This window comes from Gopherus flavomarginatus, chromosome 5, assembly GCF_025201925.1.
Source record: "Gopherus flavomarginatus isolate rGopFla2 chromosome 5, rGopFla2.mat.asm, whole genome shotgun sequence".
Classification (NCBI taxonomy): domain Eukaryota; kingdom Metazoa; phylum Chordata; order Testudines; family Testudinidae; genus Gopherus; species Gopherus flavomarginatus.
In genome coordinates this window covers 144,558,500-144,581,038 of record NC_066621.1, presented here as the reverse complement: position 1 = coordinate 144,581,038, position 22,539 = coordinate 144,558,500, and the positions used below count along the sequence as shown (strand labels likewise).

Genomic DNA, 22,539 nt, shown 5'->3' with positions numbered 1-22,539 from the left:
CACCCTGTCTGCACGCAGTACTTTCACATCATGACCCCATGGTGATTGGCTCCAGCACTTGGGATGAAATCTTTTGTGCCACTCTAACTGAACTGGTGCAACTTATTATGGTTTTTCCCTATTTTATTATTAATGTCAAATGCATTAACTAGACAAAGCTACCTGCTTACCCCCCAAATAAATGGTAAATCTCAGAGCCTGGGATCCTCTATCGCTGGTTGCTTCTTGCCCTCCTGCTCTCCCACCCTGAGATGGCTGGAAATAGCCATGTGTCGTGCTGGGAGAAGAGTGGTTTACTGTCTGGATCTGATAGTCTTACAGGGAAGAACTGATTACTGTCTAGACCCTTTTCCTGATGATTCTGGTCTCAGGATCTGATGGAAGGAATTACATCACGTGAGCTGAAAATCGGGTCTCAGGACTGCAGTCACCACTTGTCCCAGCTCTCCTGCAAGTCAGTGTAACTTTGACTTGAGTTCTGACTGCAGAACCAGAGCCATAAAAGATTAAAAGAATAAATGAAAGAATTGAAGAAAATTGTACTACATTAGTGAGCACATGGTTTGCTTCCCCCAGTCACCTATGTCAAGATGACTGTGTATCTTTGTTCTTACGTCACTGTAGTATCAGAGGCAAAGAGTCTGTGGCACCTTATAGACTAACAGACGTATTGGAGCATGAGCTTTCGTGAGTGAATACCCACTTCGTTGGATGCATGTGTCGTGCATCCGACAAAGTGGGTATTCACCCATGAAAGCTCATGCTCCAATACGTCTGTTAGTCTATAAGGTGCCACAGGACTCTTTGCTGCTTTTACAGATCCAGACTAACACGGCTACCCCTCTGATACTTGTAGGATCAGAGTGCCTCCCATGACTGAACATGGCAACTATTTCTTCCTTCCCAACCAGCAAGATACAGGCTAGATTTCAATTTTTTTTTTACATATCCCTCACCTTCATAAGTTTTATTGTGGGGAAGCATCGTGGAAGAGGTGAGTTTTGCATTTAAGTTCCAAATTTAGCAAACTAAGGCTTTGTCTACACAAGTACTCTTATTGGCAAAATTTTTGTTGGTCGGGGTTGTGAGAAAACACCCCCTGACTGACATAAGTTTCACCAACAAAAGCGCTGGTGTGGACAGCTCTCTGTTGGCAGGAGAGTGTCTCCTGCTGACATAGCTACTGATGTTTGTTGGGGGTGGTTTAATTGTGCCAGTGGGAGAGTTCTTCGAGGAGACCTTACAGCGGTGCTGCTGTAAGGTGCTTAATGTAGATGTAGCCGTAGTAGTCATTTTCTATTTCACTGGCATTGAGTTCCATAGTCTTGGTCTGCCTCTTATGAAAATTGTCTCAGACAGTTATGAGATCCTCTTATTTTGAATCTGAATCTTTGCACTGTCAAATGTCATTTAGGGCACATATGGCACACCTGTCATATCAGGTGCTTTGTCTTCATACTTAACACGTCACAGATATTTCCCTCTTGTGTGGATAACACTGGTGATAAGGATTTATCGTACCTCTTATTGATTAACAGTTTTGTTTTTTCCATTGGAGCACATGTGGGAGGTCGGGGTCACAGAGAGAGGACCGTGAACTCAGGTAGTTAGGTCTAACCAGTGATGAGCTGGAGCTGGTTCGAACCGGTTGCTAAATTTAGAAGCCAGTGTAGAACTGGTTCCTAAAGGGACAGGTGGGTGGGCAAACTCTGGTCTGCAGGCCACATGTGGCCTGCAGGACGGTCCTGTCTGGTCCGCCTGAGTTCCCAGGTGGGGAGGCTGAGGCTCCCTCGGCCCCTCCCCTGCTTCTCCCCCCCCCTCGCAGAGCCGTCGGAGCCCTGGAGGAAGCGGTGGGGCTCTGGTGGCTATTTAAAGGACTGAGGCGTCAGAAGCAGCTGGAGCCCTGGCCCTTTAAATAGCCCTTGCAGTCCCCTGCTACCCCAGTGCTCCAGGGGCTATTTATAGGGCATGGGGCTCCCCTGCTTCTACCCCCCTGGTCCTTTAAATAGCCGCCAGAACCCTGGGGAAGCGGCGGGCCTCCTGTGGCTATTTAAAGAACTGGGGCAGCAGAGGCAGCTAGAGCCCCCTGCTGCCCCGGGGATCTAGGGCCTATTTAAAGGGCCTGGGGCTCCCCTGCTTCTACCTCCTTGGCCCTTTAAATAGCCACTGGAGCCCTGGAGTAGTGGTGCTGGGGACCCCTGGGCTAGACCTTTGGTACTGTGCCCCAGCATTTTCAGCTGCAGTGCAGAGATGCAGTTGGATGATGGTTTTACCAGTTTGCATCTGCAACATGCTGTAATGTGGTCTACCAGATCTTCCCCAAAGATAGTTCAAACAAACAAAGAGGCCACTCTTTATATAAATAAGAAGGAAGGCACCAGGTCATTATTCCTCTGTTGGGAAGCCCTGTGGGGATGGACATGAGGTCTGTCCAATAGCAATAGTGGTAATATTTTTAGTTGCCATGGGCTTGGTAGAAGAGGAGAATGTGATTGCAGACTAAATTAATCCATAGTAGATTCTTTTGAGTGATCTCTGGATCAGGGAATCACAGATTGTCTCTTCCACTGTAGGAAGAGAGAGAGAGGTGGATATTTTTACCACTCACCTGACAAGCAGCTACTTTTCTTCTGTTCCTGGTACTGAGAAAAGACTGCTAGGGATGCCTTTCCATTCCCTTGAAAATGAGGCTATGTCCCTTTCTTCCAGTCTTTTTGGTAGCAAAGATTTTGGCAAGGCTCTGGAAAAAGAAAGATTAGATGGTCCTAGTAGCTCCTTGCTGGCACATAATTACGGTTCTCCATTCTGTTGCAAATGGCCAAGGTTAATCTTATCATGCTGAGGGTATGGCTACGCTTGCAGCTGTACAGCGCTGGGAGTGAAACCTGTTTTGGTACAGCTGAGTAGGGAAAGCGCTGCAGTCTGTCCACACTGCCAGCGCACTGTCGTGGCCACATTTGCAGCATCTGCAGTGGCTTTGGGAGTGGTGCATTATGGGCAGCTATCCCAGCGTTCAAGTGGCTGCAACATGCTTTTCAAAAGGGGGGTGGAGGTGGGAGTGGGGGGGTGGAGTGTGATAGGGAGTGTGGAGGAGAGAGAGAGAGTTGATTTTTGGAGCCGACACTCTGACAGCAGCTGCCTTGCAAGTTCCGACCCCCTCCCCCACCCCTCTCTCACTTACTGAAAGCAAATAGCCTTCTTTCTTTTTTTCCTCACAGACCAGATAAGCAGCTGCTCCGAAACAGACCCTCCCCCGCCCATCGTGCTGCTTCTCTCCTCAAGCCCCTTCCTTCCCCCCTCTCTTCAAGCAAACACTAGCTGTGAGCATTCCAAAGGGAGGTCCCTGCCTCTGTTTTGTCACAGCAAACAGGAGCTGTGTTTTTTTTTTTTTTTTTTTTGATAATCAGCTTCGGGAGCCCCGAGTTCACAACAAAACAAACAGAGGCATCACAACAGAACAAAGAGAGTAATCTTTACTTAAAAGGATTATGGGAAGCTTCCGGAGGTCAGTTACAGAGTACTAAGATTATTCCCTGTTTACTCTGGCACCCCAGTGCTGCAGCATCACCGCTATACTCGTTATTCCTCTCGTAGAGGTGGAGTACAGGCAGCGCTGTAGCCAGGGAGATACAGTGCTGTATTTGCCTTGCCAGTGTGGACGGGGAGTGAGTTACAGCGCAATAAAGCCACCACCAGCGCTGCAACTCTCAAGTATAGCCAAGGCCCCAGAGTCTCTGGTCTCAGATCACATCTGGAACCAGGGAGTCCTGTCTTGGACAGGTTGCCTGACCTGGTATCTCTTAGCAGGTAGGTCATTACGGAGATAAAGGAAGAGGGAGGCACGCATCAGAACCCTAGTTGGATTGTGGGTGATCACTACTTCCCACCACCCAACACAGATGTAATGAGGTTGAGTGGTGCCTGTATAAGAAAAATTAAAACTACTGATTATTCCTTAAAAAAGGTTTTTAATGACTTTTGACTATAAAAGCAACACAGAAAAATAAGAAAAGCAAGATTAAAGACCAGCACTGAATAAGGATTAATATAAATGGCAAGTTATACTGAAGACAAGCACAATTATCATTCATTAGCTGTTTACTGCTATCTTAATTCTATAGTATCGATACAACTTGAGATCAATTCTGCCCGAGCAACCAGACTTCTTTACTCCATGACCTTACTCTTCATTTGTCTGAAAATACATTAGCTTTCAGTCAGCTGTTCTCTACACTGGCCAGGTACAGATGGGCGCGAAGTGCACATTCCTTCAGTTCAGGGAGTGTGGGTCAGGTTCTCTTATGATCGAAACACACACGCAGTCCCGTGCCTTTTTACTTTTTGTCTGATTTGTCCGCCATGTCTTAAAACAGACTGACCGGTTAGGGTCAGCCAAATCTTTATTGTGGTTAGCGTTGTTGCCTTGGCTGTATAATTTATGCTTACTTATCTCCTTGTGTCGCTTTGATCGTATAGTTTATACTTACTTATTTTCTTGTAGCCAGTTGTTTTAATTGTGGGTTAGACAAGCTGTACCCGGGGGCACAACTTATCTCCTTTTATAGGAGTTAAAATGTGTTAACTGGTTGCAGTGCGTTTTGACCACAAGTCCTAGCTTACCTCTGCAAAGCGAAAGTTTGAGGCCTAACACTGACAATACCTTTGTTCATTTTAAGCTTGGCAATACTTTTGCTCATAGATTAATCACAGTCATGTTCTCCTGACATCCCAGAAGCCATCTTCCGGAAAGATATATAACTCTGAGTGATTGTCATGTCATGCAGTAGGGTCCAAGAAGGCCCTATTACTTGTCCTGCATAAAAATTACTTGAGTACCTTCTTTATCTAACTGAGTGTAATTTAAAGATTAACTCTATCCAGGTGCATTTGGCAGCCATTTCAGTCTTTCGTCAACTAACCAAAGGTAGACTGTGGTCTCTGTAGCTTCTTGTCATTGCATTCATGTGGGGTGTGCAAGAGAGAAGTGAGACTTTGCATTTCCTATTACATCTGGAAGGGAATCCCATAGTCTTGTGGTAGTTACTGGGAGAAACTATCTGCTTTCATAAGTATGACCCTTGAGTTTGACAGAAAAAATAACTAAGGGAAAAAGAGCTGTGCTCTGATAGTTCAGAATGTTAGTAACAACTGGGATGTGGGCAGTCATGGCTAATGGTTGAAGCCATGGAGATGACCAGGTTAGAGTAGCCAAGCTAGAGTCAAGAATCAGGACCATGGGACTCCCAGGGGCCTGGTCAGGAAAAGAGCTGAGGGTCAAAGCCATGAATCAGAAGACAAATACCAGAGCCCGTATGTGTGCCAAAGATGTGGTCAGAAATCAGAGCCAGAGGCATCAAGAACGGAGAAGGGCAGGAACTGAAGCAGGAACAGGCTGGGCAGGCACAGGAAGTAGGACCAAGCACAGCTTCAGGCATAGAATACACTGAGCAGCCAATGAGCTCTGGTTACTGCTGGGTCAAGTGGTAACTAGCTCCTCCCCTCCAGCAGTCGGGAACTGCAATCAATCAGGCAGCTCCTTCCAGTATCAGCTGTGTCCATTGTGTTGCTAGGAGACTGACCCTTCTGTAGCTGGGCTCCCAGACCATGTTCTTCTTGCAAAGAGAACAAGACTAGGTGGTCTCTTCCTTTTATTGACCCTCTTTCTGTAATCCATCTCTGTTCTCAATGGGCTTACCCAATTGGTCTTACCCAGGGCAGCACAGAGGATTCAGGGGGCCTGGGGCAAAGCAATTTCAGGGGTCCCTTCCATAAAAAACAAGTTGCAACACTATAGAATAGTATATTCTCGTGGCAAATTGCCCCACTCCCTCCCCCCCACCCGGGTGGCCCTGGTCTTACTCAAATTGTTCACCAACCTATTTCTGAACCTTGATCTTTTTCAGTGTTTGCAGTTCACAGATCTTAAGTGAGAGTTAAGATAACGACTGAAGTTGCCTCTCGTCTCAAAATTCAGTTGTTTTCAGAACAATTAGAATTGTGAAATATTTTGGATGTCATAACACAGACACAGGGTCATAATATTAATTTCTTCTGAGAAAATATGTAGCAATCCTGACTACATTAGAAGGAGTTTATATTTGGTGAGATTAGTTAAAAAAGAAGCTGTGATGTAAAGCTTTAGTTTAGTTACTAATCAAAGGAAAATAAAGGAATTTCAGCTAAGAAGAGTACCGTTAAGTTAAAGAGTCAGCATAAGCAGGTTTGAAAACATAACTGCGAGAACAAGGCATGAGAGGACAGCAAAACAAGCAATAACTAAATTTGTGTATTGTCTTGGATCCTAGAAGGGCATTTAAAAATTCTGTTTGCAAGCGAGAGCAAGGAAATCTTTTACTCTCTCTTGCCCACATTCTCACCCACCCGCCAGTTAAAGCTCATTTGAAATACTCTGTATTGAGAAGGTAGTGTAGATATACTGTAAGTGTTTTCACTGCTTCTTTTCAGTTTCTGTGACTGAAACACAAAAACTGAAAAGGGGGAAGGATGGCTTAGTGGTTTGAGCGTTGGCCTGCTAAACCCAGGGTTGTGAATTCAGTCCTTGAGGGGGCCACTTAGGGATCTGGAGCAAAATTCAGTACTTGGTCTTGCTTGTGAAGGCAGGGGGCTGGACTTGATGACCTTTTCAGTTCTAGGAGATGGGTATATCTCCAATTAAAAAAAAAAAAAGACTGGTACTGAAACTAACAAGAATCAAGACATTTTCATTCTGCAGCAGTTTGGGAAGCATGTGTGAACCTCAGCAGAGACAGGTGCTAGAGAGAATCATAGGAGACGGGTTCAAAAATTCTGGGGTAGAGTAATGGAGATACACACCCATCACAGCTGCCAGAGGGCTCAGAAAGGTGTACAGTAGCAGAGAATCCTTGCCTCATAGCAGCCAGGAGGCTTTGACATGTGTCATGGCATTGGGTGAAATCAAGACCAGTAAGGGGTTGTGTCACCACTTGCCCTGCAACCCTGAGTGCCTGACAATGCTTTGCTGCTGTCGCTAGCATGCAGATCACGCCCCGAGTGTCTGCGTGCTAGACAGCTCTGACTCCAGCAGCCTGTCTGCAGCCCCACTCTGGCTTTCACCTTGATTACAGCCAGGGACGTACGTCCAGTCCTGAATTTCCCCCAAAGTGTGTGCCCTGAAGTGTCCAGCCCACACCTGAACCACTTAGAGAAATAATAAGGTTTATTGCTCCTTTGGGAGACAAAAGCACATTGCAGCTTATGAACTTAACTGGGGGAAATACACCCTTCTGTCCAAACACAGCACCCAGTTTGGCTTATAGTAAAAACAAAACAAATTTGTTAACAAAATATACATAGGATTAAGTGAGCTCAAGTATAAGGAATGAAGACAGAAAGAGTTACAAGTAAAACAAAACAAAATATGCTTTCTAGCAGCTGAGACTTAACAAGCTACTGTCTTTGTTCAAGGTAAATTTCTTACCAGTCTTTCTTCTTTCCAGTCATGGCTGACTTTCTCTCAGTCAAGACCTTCCCCAAAAGCACAAGGAGCTGATTTCCCTTCTCTTCCTAGGTGAAAGGTCTTTGCCTGAGTAGGTTTCTCACCTATTTTCAGTTTCCAGAGACTTCAGTCCCCGCTTAATTGAAGGAGCCAGCTTTCTCGGTTGCAGGAGTTTCCTTCCCTTGTGTCTGTCTAGCAGTGGATTCCAAAGATGGTTTCTGTCTTTGCTTATATCTTTCAAAGTTCAATGACCTTGTTTCAAGAGGCAGGATGACCTCATGCTGTTTTTCCCTTCCTGTGGTCATCCCATCCATCTGTATGTAAATAGGGCTTCCATTGCTTTGATTCCACCTTGCTTAATTTGCATAGAGACAGGTAAATAGCTGTGACATTCCCTTCTGTTTGGAAGAGACCTGTTCTTCCATTGTATGGACACAGACCATAAAGTGTAATATTAATGAGTATCCATAATTCCTTATATAGTGTTAATACATTGATTTTATATTAATTACCAATGTGTCATAGGCTTTTGTAGAATATCTGTGTTATACAGAGGAGGTCAGACTAGATGATCCCAGTGGTCACTCTGGCCTTGGAAGCTATGAGTAGTTCCATTGACTTCAGTAGGACTATAATGTGCAGAAGTGCCTGCAGCATCAGGGATTAAAATTGTTTTTTGTTAAAAATTTAGTGGCATATAATCATATAATCAAAATGAAACTGATTTAGTGTTAAACAATGTGAAGTTATTTAGACTTTCAATAGATTAGCAAAGCTGTGAACTTTTTTTGCAAAATTTTTTTAAAAATAGGAGCCTGAAAATAGGTTCCTAAACTCATAATTAGGTATTCAGGTGGCTTAGGAACACAAGTCCCCTGCAAAACCTGACTGAAGAAATATAGCCTGGTCAAAGCATTTCAGCTTCCTTGACTTGTGGAAGTTGAATATATTGGAAGGTGGGGTTGGTTGCAAGTGTAGTTTTGGCTATTTGTTTTTAAATGTTGTGTTTTTGAATTTGGAGTGTTCACACAGTAAATATCAACAAAGAGTCCAGTGACACCTTATAGACTAACAGATGTATTGGAGCATAAGCTTTTGTGGGTGAATACCCACTTCGTCAGACGCGTGTAACAGTATATATGTTAATTATGTCTTGGACTTTGTCTTTTTAAGTGTGAGACTTCTTAGTAGTAGAAGTCTATGTGTAAAATCTGAAATTTTAACATCTGGTAAATTAAAGAAATACATAAAAAATCCACATTAGCAATTTAAGACTAGAAAATGGAGGGAAAGTAAAGAACTAGCCACATGCAAATTAATAAATCTGCTTTAAATTATAAAAATAATTTAAATAAAACTATTCTATCTTTAAAAAAGTCACGATTTTTGTCCACCATGATAAGTAGGCAAAATGCAGAAGTACGTTGCTCACTATTGAGACAATTATGATAATTGGCAGAATATAATGTTTCGTATTGATATTAATTTTATTTTTGTCCATGGCAAATAAACTTTTAGCAATATTTGTGGGGTAATGTGTGATGTTACTATGCTTATAGAAGTCAAGAATCCGTGTTATTGATTTGAGCCATTAATTGTTCACAAGTTTTCCCATCTCCCAATGCACCTCAATCCTGACCTCTCACTCTTGAGTAGATTCTACAGTTTTTTTATTTTTACTTTACCTGATGTGCAAAACTGTGTACAAGGATAGTGCTACCAGAATTGCTGCTCTTTGTGATCCGAATCTCCAGAGGTGAAAGGCTAGTACACAGACTGACACCATATAATATTAACTTTGAGCCGTACCGGGTCAGACCAAAAGTCCATCTAGCCCAGTGTCTGTCTACTGACAGTGGCCAATGCCACGTGCCCCAGAGAGAGTGAACCTAACAGGTAATGATCAAGTGAACTGTCTCCTGCCATCCATCTCCATCTGCTGACAAACAGAGGCTTGGGACACCATTCCTTACCCATCCTGACTAATAGCCATTTATGGACTTAACCACCATGAATTTATCCAGTTCTCTTTTATACACTGTTGTAGTCCTAGCCTTCACAACCTACTCAGGTAAGGAGTTCCACAAGTTGACTGGGCGCTGTGTGAAGAAGAACTTCCTTTTATTTGTTTTAAACCTGCTGCCTATTAATTTCATTTGGTGACCCCTAGTTCTTGTATTATGGGAATAAGTAAATAACTTTTCCTTATCCACTTTCTCCACATCATTTATGATTTTATATACCTCTATCATATCCCCCCTTAGTCTCCTCTTTTCCAAGCTGAAAAGTCCTAGCCTCTTTAATCTTTCCTCATATGGGACCCTCTCCAAACCTCTAATCATTTTAGTTGCCCTTTTCTGAACCTTTTCTAGTGACAGTATATCTTTTCTGAGGTGAGGAGACCACATCTGTACATAAAAGAGGTGAGGCCATAGTTAAGGTTCCAAAACAGAGGGAGATGTGGATTAGGAGTGTATTGAATTGCAGAGTTGCAAGGTGTCCAGTTTTCGACTAGAATATCTGGTCAAAAAGGGACCCTGGCAGCTCCAGTCGATACTGCTGACCAGTCTGTTGTAAGTCTGGTCAGCGGTGCAGCGCGGGTCTGGGGCTATGGCAGGCTCCCTGCCTGCCCTAGTTCCATGTGATTCCCAGAAGCAGCCACCAGATCCTTGTGGACCCTAGGCGCATGGGCGCCCAGGGAGGCTCTGCATGCTGTCCCTGCCCAGGTGCCGACTCCGCAGCTCCCATTGGCTGGGAACCATGATGAATGGGAGCTGCAGGGGCAGCACCTATGGGCAAGAGGGTAACACACAGAGCCTCCGTGGCTCCCCATGTGCCTAGTGTCTGAAGGGACCTGGCGGCTGCTTCCTGGGAAGCTATAGCGTGGTAAGAGCCACCGGGACCCTGCACTCAACTCCCTGCCCCTGTCCTGAGCTGCCTTCTGCACCCCAACCCCCTGCTCAAACCTGTAGTCCCCTCCCACACCCAAACTCCCTTCTGGAGCCCACACTCTCCCAACACCTCAACCCCCTGCCCCAACCTGGAGTTTCATCCCAGAGCCTTCACCCTCAATGGGAGTCTGCACCCCCTCCTCCACTCTGAACCCCTCGGCCCTAGCCTGGAGCCCCCTCATGCACCCCAAACCCTTCATTTCTGGCCCCACCCAGAGCCTTCACCCCCAGCTTAGAGCCCATACTCCCTTCATGTACCCCAGTCCCCTGCCCCAGCTCGGTGGGAGAGAGCGAGCGATGGCGGGAGGGAGGATGGAGTGAGTGGGGGTGTGGCCTCGGGGAAGGGGTTTTCAGTTTTGTGCGATTAGAAAGTTGGCAACCCTACTGGATTGGCAGATGCTTATTGGGCAGCTTGAAAAACACATGGACATATTTTGCCTGGCTTTAGCCAGATCTGTTAGTTTTTCACTTTCCTGAGTACTGAATTCATCTATATATATAATGGTGGTGATAGGAGGGGAGAGCGAAGACTCTATTTATTCTAATGGTATGGAGGTACCTGTCTGGGACATAAATAAAAAATGCAAGTTTTAGAAACTTATGAATAATAACTTTCCTCTTATGCTTATCTCCTGGAGTCCTCAAGGTGGCAATCTTGCATCAGACTTAGTGGGTGATTCTTCCTGGCAGCGCATGTCTTCCTGTATGTGCTATCTTTGTGACAGCAACAAATGCTTGCTTGAAATACTGCAGAGTATATTGTTGGCAGCTATGAAAATGCTGAATCCTTCACATTGTGTTAGGTTCACATTGATTTTTGTATGCTGTTCAGACTGGAACATTGTGGAAAGAGGGCAGTATATTTATCCCTGTGGTGAGGTGGCTTTTAAAGTGAGCTGATCTTTTTGAGAGGTGGGGTGCAGCTAGAGTGGTCTAGGCTGGAAAACTTGTCTCTGCTGAGTTTATTCATCGTAAGCATTTTAGTAGATTACAGTGTGTGAAGGTCTGTTCACTTGTCTGTAAAATTGGCCGATGGGAGAATATAAGAACAGAAGTCTTTCATTTGTAGACTGTGATTAAAGATTTCTGTGCAGTCAAAACTATTAAATCCTCTGCTGTTGCAGATGTGAATTGCAATGGAACATTGACCTACATTGCTTTTGGGTTTCATGGTCTAACTTAAATGGAAAGCTCATTAATTTTTTATATTAAGTCTCCCTATCTAGTTAGTAAAAGCCCTGCGTTATGACACAGTTGATTTGGTACATTCTGTATTCTTTACAAGTTTTATTCTGCATCTGCAGAGAAAAGGATATTAAAATACAGCTTTTTTTCTAGTTTTTAGTAGAGTGTTTTCTTTCATAAACATACAGTGCTGGCCATGTGTTAACTATAGTGATCCCATCAAGCAACAACTACTCCGTAGTTAAAGGTGCAAGAAAACCTCCATTATAACCCCCTCTTTCACTAACTCATTAATTTTTCAAAATTAATGTTTTGGCTGAAACTGTGTAGACTGTGCGTGGCCCTTCTTTGTCCACACATGAGTAGAGAGATAGGCAAGAAACACCACTTGCTCCCACCCCCATTTTTGTCCTGCTTGGGTTGCCATGCTGGGCCAGTCTCGATAGCCTCAGAATGCATAGACTGCTTGCTCCTGTTGCTCCTTGGGGAGCATGATGCTGAAAAGGTGGGAGGGAAGAAGTAGAGGCATGGCTGGCTGTGGAGTAGAGTCAGATGCCTCGGGGTATTCTGGACCATCCCAACAGCATGTGCAAAATGTGCATCTGATTGCATGCAGGGAGTGGCCTGAGGAAAGTTTTTTGCCTTCAGTATAATTCCTAACTGCTTCTGGGGTGGTGCATGTCCCCATAGCTCCCTTTACCCAACATTTGTAGCTAACCATCACAGACTAACACTGAACCTGGGAAGAGAGGAAGGTTTTGATTTAATAAAGCTGAGAGTGTGAGTGGTACTAGGAATATTTAGTAGACCACTTCGTAGAGTTGTGAAGTGCTCATTTCAGAAGAGATGTGTTGCACAGAGTGATAAAATACTCACAAGGGACTTGTCCAGGCTGCAGCCCTCTCTTGTGGAGTTCCTAAATTCTGCGGGGCTGCATCTGCACTCCATAGATCAAGGAACATAACTGGCTCTGCTTGTAAGCCCCAAAATAGCTCTGGGTTCTATTTCTGGTAAATCTTGGAAATTAATTTTTTAAAACAAATGAAGAAAAGAGTTTGTTCATTGTTAAAGCTGCATAGTTAAAAATTGAAAAGAGTCAAGAAATGTAAAAATTAGAATTAAAATAGAATGTTAATTTGGCCTTGTGTAATGGTTGCTGTTTCTTTGAGCTCAATATTATTGTTTGTCTAGTGTATACCATAAACATACAGCATTTGCAGTATGGCTGAGTTTACTGACTTTTTGCGGAGGTTTTTAACTATCCGGCTGCAACATTACATTATTTTTATTATTCAGTCTATGAAGATGGTTAGTGAAACTTTATGCAGCTTAGCTGATTGTAAAATTAAGACTTTAGATTTAAACCGTATGAGCACATAACTATTTTTCTGCCTGTGTTCAGAGCCAAATTCTTCGTTCAGATACGTGTGGTGTTCCCGTTTCAGCTCAGTAGGAGCTGGGCATATCATCACATGTAAAAGAAGTGACTTTTATATACAACGTGTATATCTGGGTGTGTAACACAAGATGGGGAAGCTTTAAAGGAAGAGAAAGAGATGAAATTTCTGCATAACTGGTAGTAACTGGGGAAATTTAATTACCCAGACATCAATTGGAAAAGTAATCTGGCAAAACACAAAATTTCCAATAAGTTCTTGGGACAGCTTTTTGGTTCAGAAAGTGGAAGAACCGGGAGGGGAACTGTCATTTTAGACTTGATTCTGACCAGCATGGAGGAATTGGTTGTGAAGCTGAGAGTGGGAAGGCAGTTGAGGTGACAGTGACCATGGATTCATAGATTTAATGATTCTAAGGAACGGAAAGCACGAGAGCAACAGAATAAGGAAAATGGACTTCAAAAAAGCAGAGTTTAGCAGATTCAGAGAACTGGCAGATAGATTTTCTTCCCATGAGACTAAGGGAGAAAGAAGCTCAGGTGATCTGACTGTTTCTCAAGGAGACAATATTAACGCACAACAGCCAACTATTCCATTATGAAGGAAAGATTGGAAAAATGGTAAGAGATCAATATGGCTACATGCAAAGGCGCTGACTCCGTGAGTGCTCCGGGGCTGGAGCAAAAAAATTAGTGGTTGCTCTGCACCCACCGGCAGCGAAGCTCCCCTCCTCCTCCTCTCTTGAGTGTGCTGTGTCCCCGCTCCTCCATCTACCTCCCAGCACTTCCCGCCCGGCCCCTTGGTGGCGTTTACACGCTCCGGGGGTGGGAGGGTGGGGCAGAGCGAGAATGTGGCACACTCAGAGGAGGAGGTCGGAAAGAGGTGGGGCCAGGGTGGGGATTTGGGAAAGGAGTTGGAATAGGGGCAGGGAGGGGGTAGAGTTGGGGAAGGAATTTTGGGGAAGGGATTGGAATGGGGGACGGGCCTCATGGAAGGGGTGGAGTGGGGGCCGGGCCGGGCCGGGGGCAGAGGCGGGATCTAGCACCCATGGGAAAGAACAGAGGTCGGAGCCTATGGCTCCATGAAGAACTTTTTAATGACCTGAAAATCAAAAAAGAATTCTACAAAAAATAGAAACATGAACAAATTGCTAAGGAGGAGTACAGAAGAATAGCACAAGCATGTAAGGAAAAATCGGAAAGGCTACGGAACAAAATGAGTTAGTCCTAACAAGGGACATAAAGAACCGTCTTTTAAGTTGTCTTTTAAATACATTAGAAGTAAGAGAAAGATGGAGGAAGGTGAAGGGCTTCTACTTAGTGGGAAAGGAGAGCTAATAACTGATGGGATCAAGAAGAATTAGTTTTGGGGTCCTTTTTGAGTTCTTTATGGTAGGTGATGTCCAGAGACTCGTCTGTTGGCCTCATTTATAGTCATCATAATTAAGGACTACAGTAGTGCCCCCTTTGTCAGCTACTGTGATCACTATCTGGTCTTTGCATTTCAAAAACTGTATAGCTGTCCTCTCAGTGGTAGAGAGATTGTGGTGGAAGTATTCTTTATTGAGGATTTCAGCATCTGTTTTTTAACCTCCTGAAACAATGTAATCATCCAATGTGTGGTTTCATCCACTGAAGCATGTCCAATCAGGCAATTTTTTTTCTTATGTCTGTTGGTGGGATGTGGTAGTTGTGGATGGTGTCATCTTTGTTGTGAAAAATTCTTTGAGGTGGAGTCTGTGGAAGAATTTTTCTGGATATGATACCTAGTTCTATGATGGGATAGAAGTTTGGTCCCTTGGAGAGTACAGATCCTTCAGTTCTTGTTTGGGGTAGTCTTGATGGGTTGATGATGATGTGGTGTTATGTAATAGCCATGTGGCAGGTCATGGTGTAGTGGTTTCTCCTGGAGGTGGTGGTCTGTTGGTTGTAGAGTTGTTTTAATTGGTTCCACTTTGTTTATTTTGCCAGTGGTGCATATTTTTTACCACCACTCTAACTTTATTTTCGTGAAAACTTTCTTAGCAACAAGGAATGAGAAGGTAGAAAAAGTATAAAACGTGAGAAGCATAATTGTTTCTATGCTGTTAGTCCTAATAGGTGAGTCTTCCACATATGTTAGTGGATAGGGAGATAATCTTTTATGTCTAAATTACAAGTCTGAATCCAGTTGATGTTGGTAGTAACTGAAAGTCCTTATCTACCTGCTATGCCTGTTTGGCTTATGCAAAACTGGACCATTTCCTAGTAGATGGATTTCAGTGTCAAGGGGATTATAATACTCCTTTTTTTCTGATCTTCTCTCTGGTGTATTTACACAGTAAGATTTTGGGGGTCGGACTGTGTGTGTGTGTGTGTGTGTGTGTGTGTGTGTTTGCATGTATGTATGTATACACATCCTAGCATATCTTGACTGGGGCGTCTAGGTATTATCATAATACAAATGATTAATATTCAGATATTTTCCATTACACATTATTTGGTCTAAGAATAACTTATTTTATTTTCAACTCTCCTAGGCTCTATCTGTATCTCAAATACTTAGTATGTTCTTAACTTTACTCACCTGAATTGTTCAGTTGAATTCAACAGGACTACTCACCTACTTAATTTAAGCATTAGGGTAAGTGTTTGCAGGATCAAGGCCTTAGTTTTTTGCTCTTTAAAAGAGAAAAATGATAGTAATATATACTGACCAGCATGAGCCAATCTTGAAATGCATGTTGGTAGCTAGATCTCTTAATACTAAATGAAATCTTGTGCACTTCTCTAGAACAGTGGTTCTCAACCAGGGGTATGTGTACCCCTAGAAGTACACAAACGTCTTCCACAGGATACATCAACTCATCTAGATATTTATCTCGTTTTACAACAGGCTACATAAAAAGCACTAGCAAAGTCCGTACAAACTAAAATTTCATACAGACACTAATGATTTATTTATACTACTCTATATATACTATACATTAAAATGTAAGTACAATATTTATATTCCAATTGATTTATTTTATAATTATATGGTAACAATGAGAAAGTAAGCAATTTTTCAGTGATAATATGTTGTGACACTTCTGTGTTTTTATGTCTGATTTTGTAAGCAAGTCGTTTTTAAGTGAGGCGAAGCTTGGGGGTATGCAAGACAAATCAGACTCTTGAAAGGGATACAGTGGATGGAAGGGTTGAGAACCACTGCTCTAGAACACTCTGCTTTGGAAAGCCGTGTCCTTTATAGCTAATCAGTTTGTTTTAGAGCATTTAAGGATTTGGCCATTTTGTATATATGGGAATGGAAAGGAGATGTATTATCTTCCACAGCAGTCTGAGATGGAGGGAACAGTGAGGTTAGAGACAGACACTTCGGGAGTCAGAGGCCATGGTGAGTGTTTTGGTTCCTTAATGAGGATTGTGAGCTGTAACAGTTAAACTGTGGAGCCTCCACATCTAGAGCCTTTGAAGTATTTGGCTGAAAGGAACTCCTTAAAGAAGAAGCTGTTGAAGTTGGTTTGTCACCATGGTGAGTGGAGAGTATTGAAAACCTGACCAGATTCAAAGGGTTGTATACCCTTGTATGGAAAATCAAGCTTAAAAGTGTTGTCTAGAAAGCTTTCATAGGAATGTGTTCTCTAACTTTTTGTCTTCTCTTTGGTGCATCTTTCCAACTAATTTAATTTAAGCGTTTAAGAGTGGGCACTATCCCAGCAAGTCAGTAGCAGTGCAGCATATTTCCATGTGACTGAAACAATCTGGGATCCAAGTTCAGTTCTTCACTTCTTGAACTTACATTATTGTCGAGGTATCATACTCAGCCCGTGTGTGGGAGAGAATGCCTGGAATTATTTCCAGATGATATGTAAAGGAGGGAAGTATCTCATTAGCTAGAGTCTCATTGTAGAGAGGTGGTTGGCTCTAAAGAGTATCTTGTACAGCTGTACTCAGATGGAAGAATGTAGCTCCATTAATTTTGGAGGAATGGGGGGTGGGAGTTGATAGGAACATATCATATTCTCCTTTTCTCACCTTAAAGAAAAGACTATTGGAGTCCAAAATATTCTTCAGATAATTAACTACTTAACAGCATACATTTTCAGTACTACAGATTTTCGCATTTTGGTCTGATTTGCTGTTAAAGTTGATATTTTCCAGGTTTTTTGTTTGAGGTAACTGTGACATGTCATTCCATATTCTTTCTGAAAATATACTTATGATATGAATATGACATAACTGAGATACCTTTGCAAGATAGCTCATGTGAGATATAATTGGAAAGGTTGTGATTTCTCAAATGCAATTATCCAATCTGTATGCCTGTATCATTTCTGTATCGGAAGTTAGGAATATTGACTATGTATCTGTATTTCAGCTAAGCTACTTTGGGTGATGCCTACTACTAACACTTCAGATGCAACAATGGAAAAGCCAGACAGGGTGGTTGGCCCATCAGTGAGGACAATGGACTATGAAAAGCTTGGCCTTCCTGTGGATGCTCTGTACTGCCACTGACTCATGGACGCTGTGATCCTACAGAGTCAGGTGGTCTTGTCACCTGATGATACTAAAACATTACCTGTGACGACTTGTAACTTTCCACTGTAAGGGAAGGGTGGTCAAGTTTGGGAAACAAAGGACTCCCGCCTTATGTAAACCCCATTTAAGGGTTGGGAGGAAGGCAAACAAGACTCCTCTCCATGGCCTCTCTGCTCAAGAAGAAAAAACTGCAAAAGGGAAGCTTGAGGGGAGTCCAGACTGAGACAGGGGTTAGGTCTGAAAAGGAATATAACTGGAACTCTGAACCACAGAAATTTTGCAAACTGCTTCCAACAATATCTAGGATGAGAAATACTATTTGTAACTGTAATGGAGTTGGGACTCACCAACTGGCACCTCCTGCTGGGAATTAGCTCTGTCCAGTGGAGCGCCCCCTTGTGGTGGTGTCCCATCCGTCATCTCGCCCTTGATTGGTGTGTGGACCCGTGTTGCTCCCAACTCGTGGCGTCTTCTTCCAGGACCACTGCCATCTGGCAGTGCCCCTTAGTCCATCCACACCCCCTTTTGGGGGGAGGTTGATCAGCAGTCTCTCTATGCCCCAGCCACCACGTCTAACCACACACCCCAAAGTCTAATCCCTCTTGTCAGGAATCTGGCATAGTCTGTGATGGCCACTCCCTATGGCCAGTGGCTGAGTGTACTGCAAGGTCAGTCCTGGAGCTGGTTTTGTTCAATATCTTTATTAATGATCTGGAGGATGGCATGGACTGCACTGTCAGCAAGTTTGCAGATGACACTAAACTTGGAGGAGTGGTAGATACGCTGGAGGGTAGGGATAGGATACAGAGGGACTTAAACAAATTAGAGGACTGGGCCAAAAGAAACCTGATGAGGTTCAATAAGGACAAGTGCAAAGTCCTGCACTTAGGATGGAAGAATCCCATTCACTGTTACAGACTAGGGACCAAATGGCTAGGAAGCAGTTCTCCAGAAAAGGACCTAGAGATTACAGTGGACGAGAAGCTGGATATGAGTCAACAGTGTGCCCTTGTTGCCAGGAAGGCTAACGGCATTTTGGGCTGTTTAAGTAGGGGCATTGCCAGCAGATGGAAGGATGTGATCGTTCCCTTCTATTTGACATTGGTGAGGCCTCATCTGGAGTACTGTGCCCAGTTTTGCGCCCCACACTACAAGAAGGATGTTGAAAACTTGGAAAGAGTCCAGCAGAGGGCAACAAAAATAATTAGGGGGCTGGAGCACATGACTTATGTGGAGAGGCTGAGGGAACTGGGATTGTTTAGTCTGCAGAAGAGAAGCATGAGGGGGGATTTGATCGCTGCTTTCAACTACCTGAAAGGGGGTTCCAAAGTGGATGGATCTAGACTTTTCTCAGTGGTAGCAGATGACAGAACAAGGAGTAATGGTCTCAAGTTGCAGTGGGGGAGGTTTAGGTTGGATATTAGGAAAAACTTTTTCACTTAGAGTGGTGAAGCACTGAAATGGCTTACCTAGGGAGGTGGTGGAATCTCCTTCCTTAGAGGTTTCTAAGGTCAGGCTTGAGAGAGCCCTGGCTGGGATGATTTAGTTGGGAATTGGTCTTGCTTTGAGCAGGGGGTTGGACTAGTTGACCTCCTGAGGTCCCTTTCAACCCTGATATTCTATGATTCTATGAAGTGGGGAAGAGGGGGATCCAGGCTTGCCCTCTACTCTGGGTCCTGGCCCAGGGACCCTCTGACGGCAGCCTCACTGCCCTCCTCCTCTCCCCTCATCGGTCTGCTTCCCTGGGCTGCTTACCCTATGGCCCCTTGCACCCGCTAGGCCCTTCCCTTCAGGGCCTGCAGAATGGCAGGCTACAGCTCCCTTTTGCTCCTCGAGCCTGGCCAACACTGCACTGTCCATGGTGCTAGTCTCCCACCTTTGAAGACCGACCTTCCCCTCTCAAAGGCCTGGGACAAACTGCCTGCTCTCTTCCTCCGCAGCCTTCTTATAGGGCTGAGCCTGGCCCTGATTGGCTGTCTCCACTCTGGGCCCTGATTGGCTCACAATAAGCCCTTCCCTAATTGGCTCCCTGTCTACGCAGGCGCAGTGACCTACTGCAGCCCACACTCTCAGAGAGTGGAGCAGTCCGCCCCACTACGGTAACCAATTTCTTTAGTGAAACTAGGTTAGTTTGCATGTTTGATTTTATTTGCTTAGTAATCTGCTTTGTTCTGTTTGTTAGCTCTTTTACCACTTAAAATCTTTTTTATAGTTAATAAAATTTGGTTTGTTTATTATTAAACCCAGTTTCTGTAATTTTAACAAGGAGGGCAAGAAGTGTGCACATCACTATTCACATTGAGGGAGTGGGTGAATTTCATAATATGTCGTTGGGTCTGCACTCCATGGGAAGTGGACATGGGAGTGCTGAAGCAAGTCCCATAAGCTGAGTCTTCCCAGAGCTGATCTGCAGCTGCATGTGGCCCTGCCTGTGTGTGTGTTAGAGGAGGCTTTAATAGCATGGCTCAGAAAGACAAGTTAAAGGGGGCCCATGTTGGCGGAACAGGAAGACTCAGTGGTATTTCAGCACATCAGGTGGTTTCCCAAGGGGTCCAACCCGTTACATTAACCTTATGGTTATTTTTGAAAAAAAATCATCTTTTGTGAAAGGATCTACTTGTTCATCACTAATAGTTTATGGGCCAGTTGTGCAACCCTTACTCTTGTGAATATTCTTGTTGTTTTCAAGGAGCCTGCTCACACTAAAGCCACTCAGTGCAGCAACCGTTCCTTAGGATATGCTAGTTTAGCAAGGTAAGAGTGAATCTGAGGGCTTGTCTACACTTAGCTGGGATTGACGCTGCTGTGATCGAAGTACTGGGGGTTGATTTAGTGCGTCTAGTGAAGACCCGCTAAATCAACCGCAGATTGCTCTCCTATCAACTCCGGTACTGTACTGGAATGAGAAGAGTAATTCATGTAGCTGGAGTTGCATAACTTAGGTCGACTTACCCTGGTAGAGTAGATAAGGGCTCCAAGTCTGCTGAGATTTGTTACTTTCTAACCTTCCATCTCCTTTTTTTTAATACCTGAATTGCTTCATCGACTCTACATTTCAGACATACAATTCTGTAACCCAATCTACAGTATGTGTGCTTGACTTGTATTGCAGCTGTTTCAATGTACACGGTGTGTATATACTAGCCTTAACACAGAACCTTTTGCATGCTGACCGCATTTTCTGTTCTGTAATGTAGATGTTTAGCTATTAAAATCCAGTATTTAACACAGGCCTGCACAACATATACGACGACCTGCGGAGCATCACTGTGCGGCCCGCGGGGGGATTCTAAATCCCGTGCGCACGGCGCTCAGCAGGCAGCCCAGAGCCCTTTAAATCCCAGCTGCGGCCGGGATTCAAAGGGCTCTGGTCTGGCCGCGGTTCCAGCGAATGGGCTGGGGCTGAGATTTAAAGGGCTCGGGCTCCCCTCAGCGGCAGGAACTCTGGGAACTTTAAATCCCTGCCCCAGCCCCGCAAAGCTCCGGGTTCCCCCCAGCCACGGAGCCCCAGGCCCTTTAATTTGCCCCTGAGGGCTCCCAGCCACCTCTTCAGCTGGGAGCCCCTGGTTGATTTAAAATCAAGTATCACCTCCCCACCCCCAACCTTCCTTTTTGGCCCATAGCTCTGGGGCGGCACTGGGGAAGGAGAGTTTGTTTTCTGCAGGGTTGGGTGGTGCTGGGGCGGGGTGTTTCAGCGGGGCCGGGAGGTGCTGGGGGGGGGCGGTGTTTCCGTGGGGCAGTGGGATTTCGGCCCTCAGCTGTTTTCTTTGGAGTAATGCGGCCCTTGCCTCTTTACGAGTTGTGCAGGCCTGATTTAATGTTTCCCAAAGAATATAAATGAGCTATTGTTCTGTGGTTTACTGTGAGAGAGATTTTACAATTGAGGGCTAGATTATGACTTAATGTTCTTTCTGCAGTAAGAGGTGGCACATTGTTACACTAGCTAACCTTGGAGCAGCCCTGGCGAGAGATTGTGGAGAAAAACTCAGTGCAATTTATTCTATGTGCTACGCCTTTCACTCCTCAAATCCCTATGTTACCACCTTTACCAGACCATAATTTTGGCCCATCATGCATTGTAAAAATATTGAATGAAAGGGATGCATTGTAAGATCTATTTTAATGCATTAGTTGTATCTGATAATTGTTACTTTTTGTTTTCTCCCCCCATAGGTGCCGGTAAAACACCAACATTAGGAGGAGGATTCCATGTCAATTTGGGAAAGGAATCGCGAGCACAGACGTTTCAGAATGGTACTTGCAAACTTTAGTCTTGTTGTTTGTATGATTTTTAGCTCAACATATGTGTGATTCCAAAGAAGATGGATTTAGACTGTTCTCAGTGATAGCAGATAACAGAACAAGGAGTAATGGTCTCAAGTTGCAGTGGGGGAGGTTTAGGTTGGATATTAGGAAAAACTTTTTCACTAAGAGGGTGGTGAAGCACTGGAATGGGTTACCTAGGGAAGTGGAGGGATCTCCATCCTTAGAAGTTTTTAAGATCAGGCTTGAGAAAGCCCTGGCTGGGATAATTTAGTTGGGAATTGGTCCTGCTTTGAGCAAGGGGTTGGACTAGATGACCTCCTGAGGTCCCTTCCAACCCTGATATTCTATGACTGATGTTTAATTTTTAGTTTTGAAAGTGACCTCAACCCCTTGCATAACTATTTTCTGTAGAGTAGACAAGTCTGTAATTCTCCCTACTGCTGATTTTACATTGTGCTCTTGTAGGATTATTATAAATCTGCCTTATGAGATCATATAGTTGTTGGATAAATGATAATGGCACTTGACAGTATTTTAAAAGGGCTTTTTCAAGGTTGGCAGGTCCACTGTACTTTTTATTAGCTGATAGCGTACTGTACCTTTTTATCTTATCAATTTGCAAAGTTCTTGAAGTGCTTTATGCACATTTATTTCCAAGCATGTGTTTCACTGCTTTTATTTTCATACAGTTTTAAATTAAGACTTATTCAAATATACCTACAATAAAAAACTGTAATTGG

General features: G+C 44.0%; 1 protein-coding gene across 1 annotated transcript in view; it reads left to right on the top strand.

The window, feature by feature from the left end:
- Positions 1 to 22,539, top strand: part of BRF1 (BRF1 RNA polymerase III transcription initiation factor subunit) — a 268,924-nt gene that overhangs the window by 2,039 nt on the left and 244,346 nt on the right. The window contains exon 2 of the mRNA XM_050952602.1: positions 21,707 to 21,787. Within this exon, the coding sequence (XP_050808559.1) occupies positions 21,707 to 21,787 (81 nt within the window). The remainder of the gene's footprint in view (positions 1 to 21,706; positions 21,788 to 22,539) is intronic.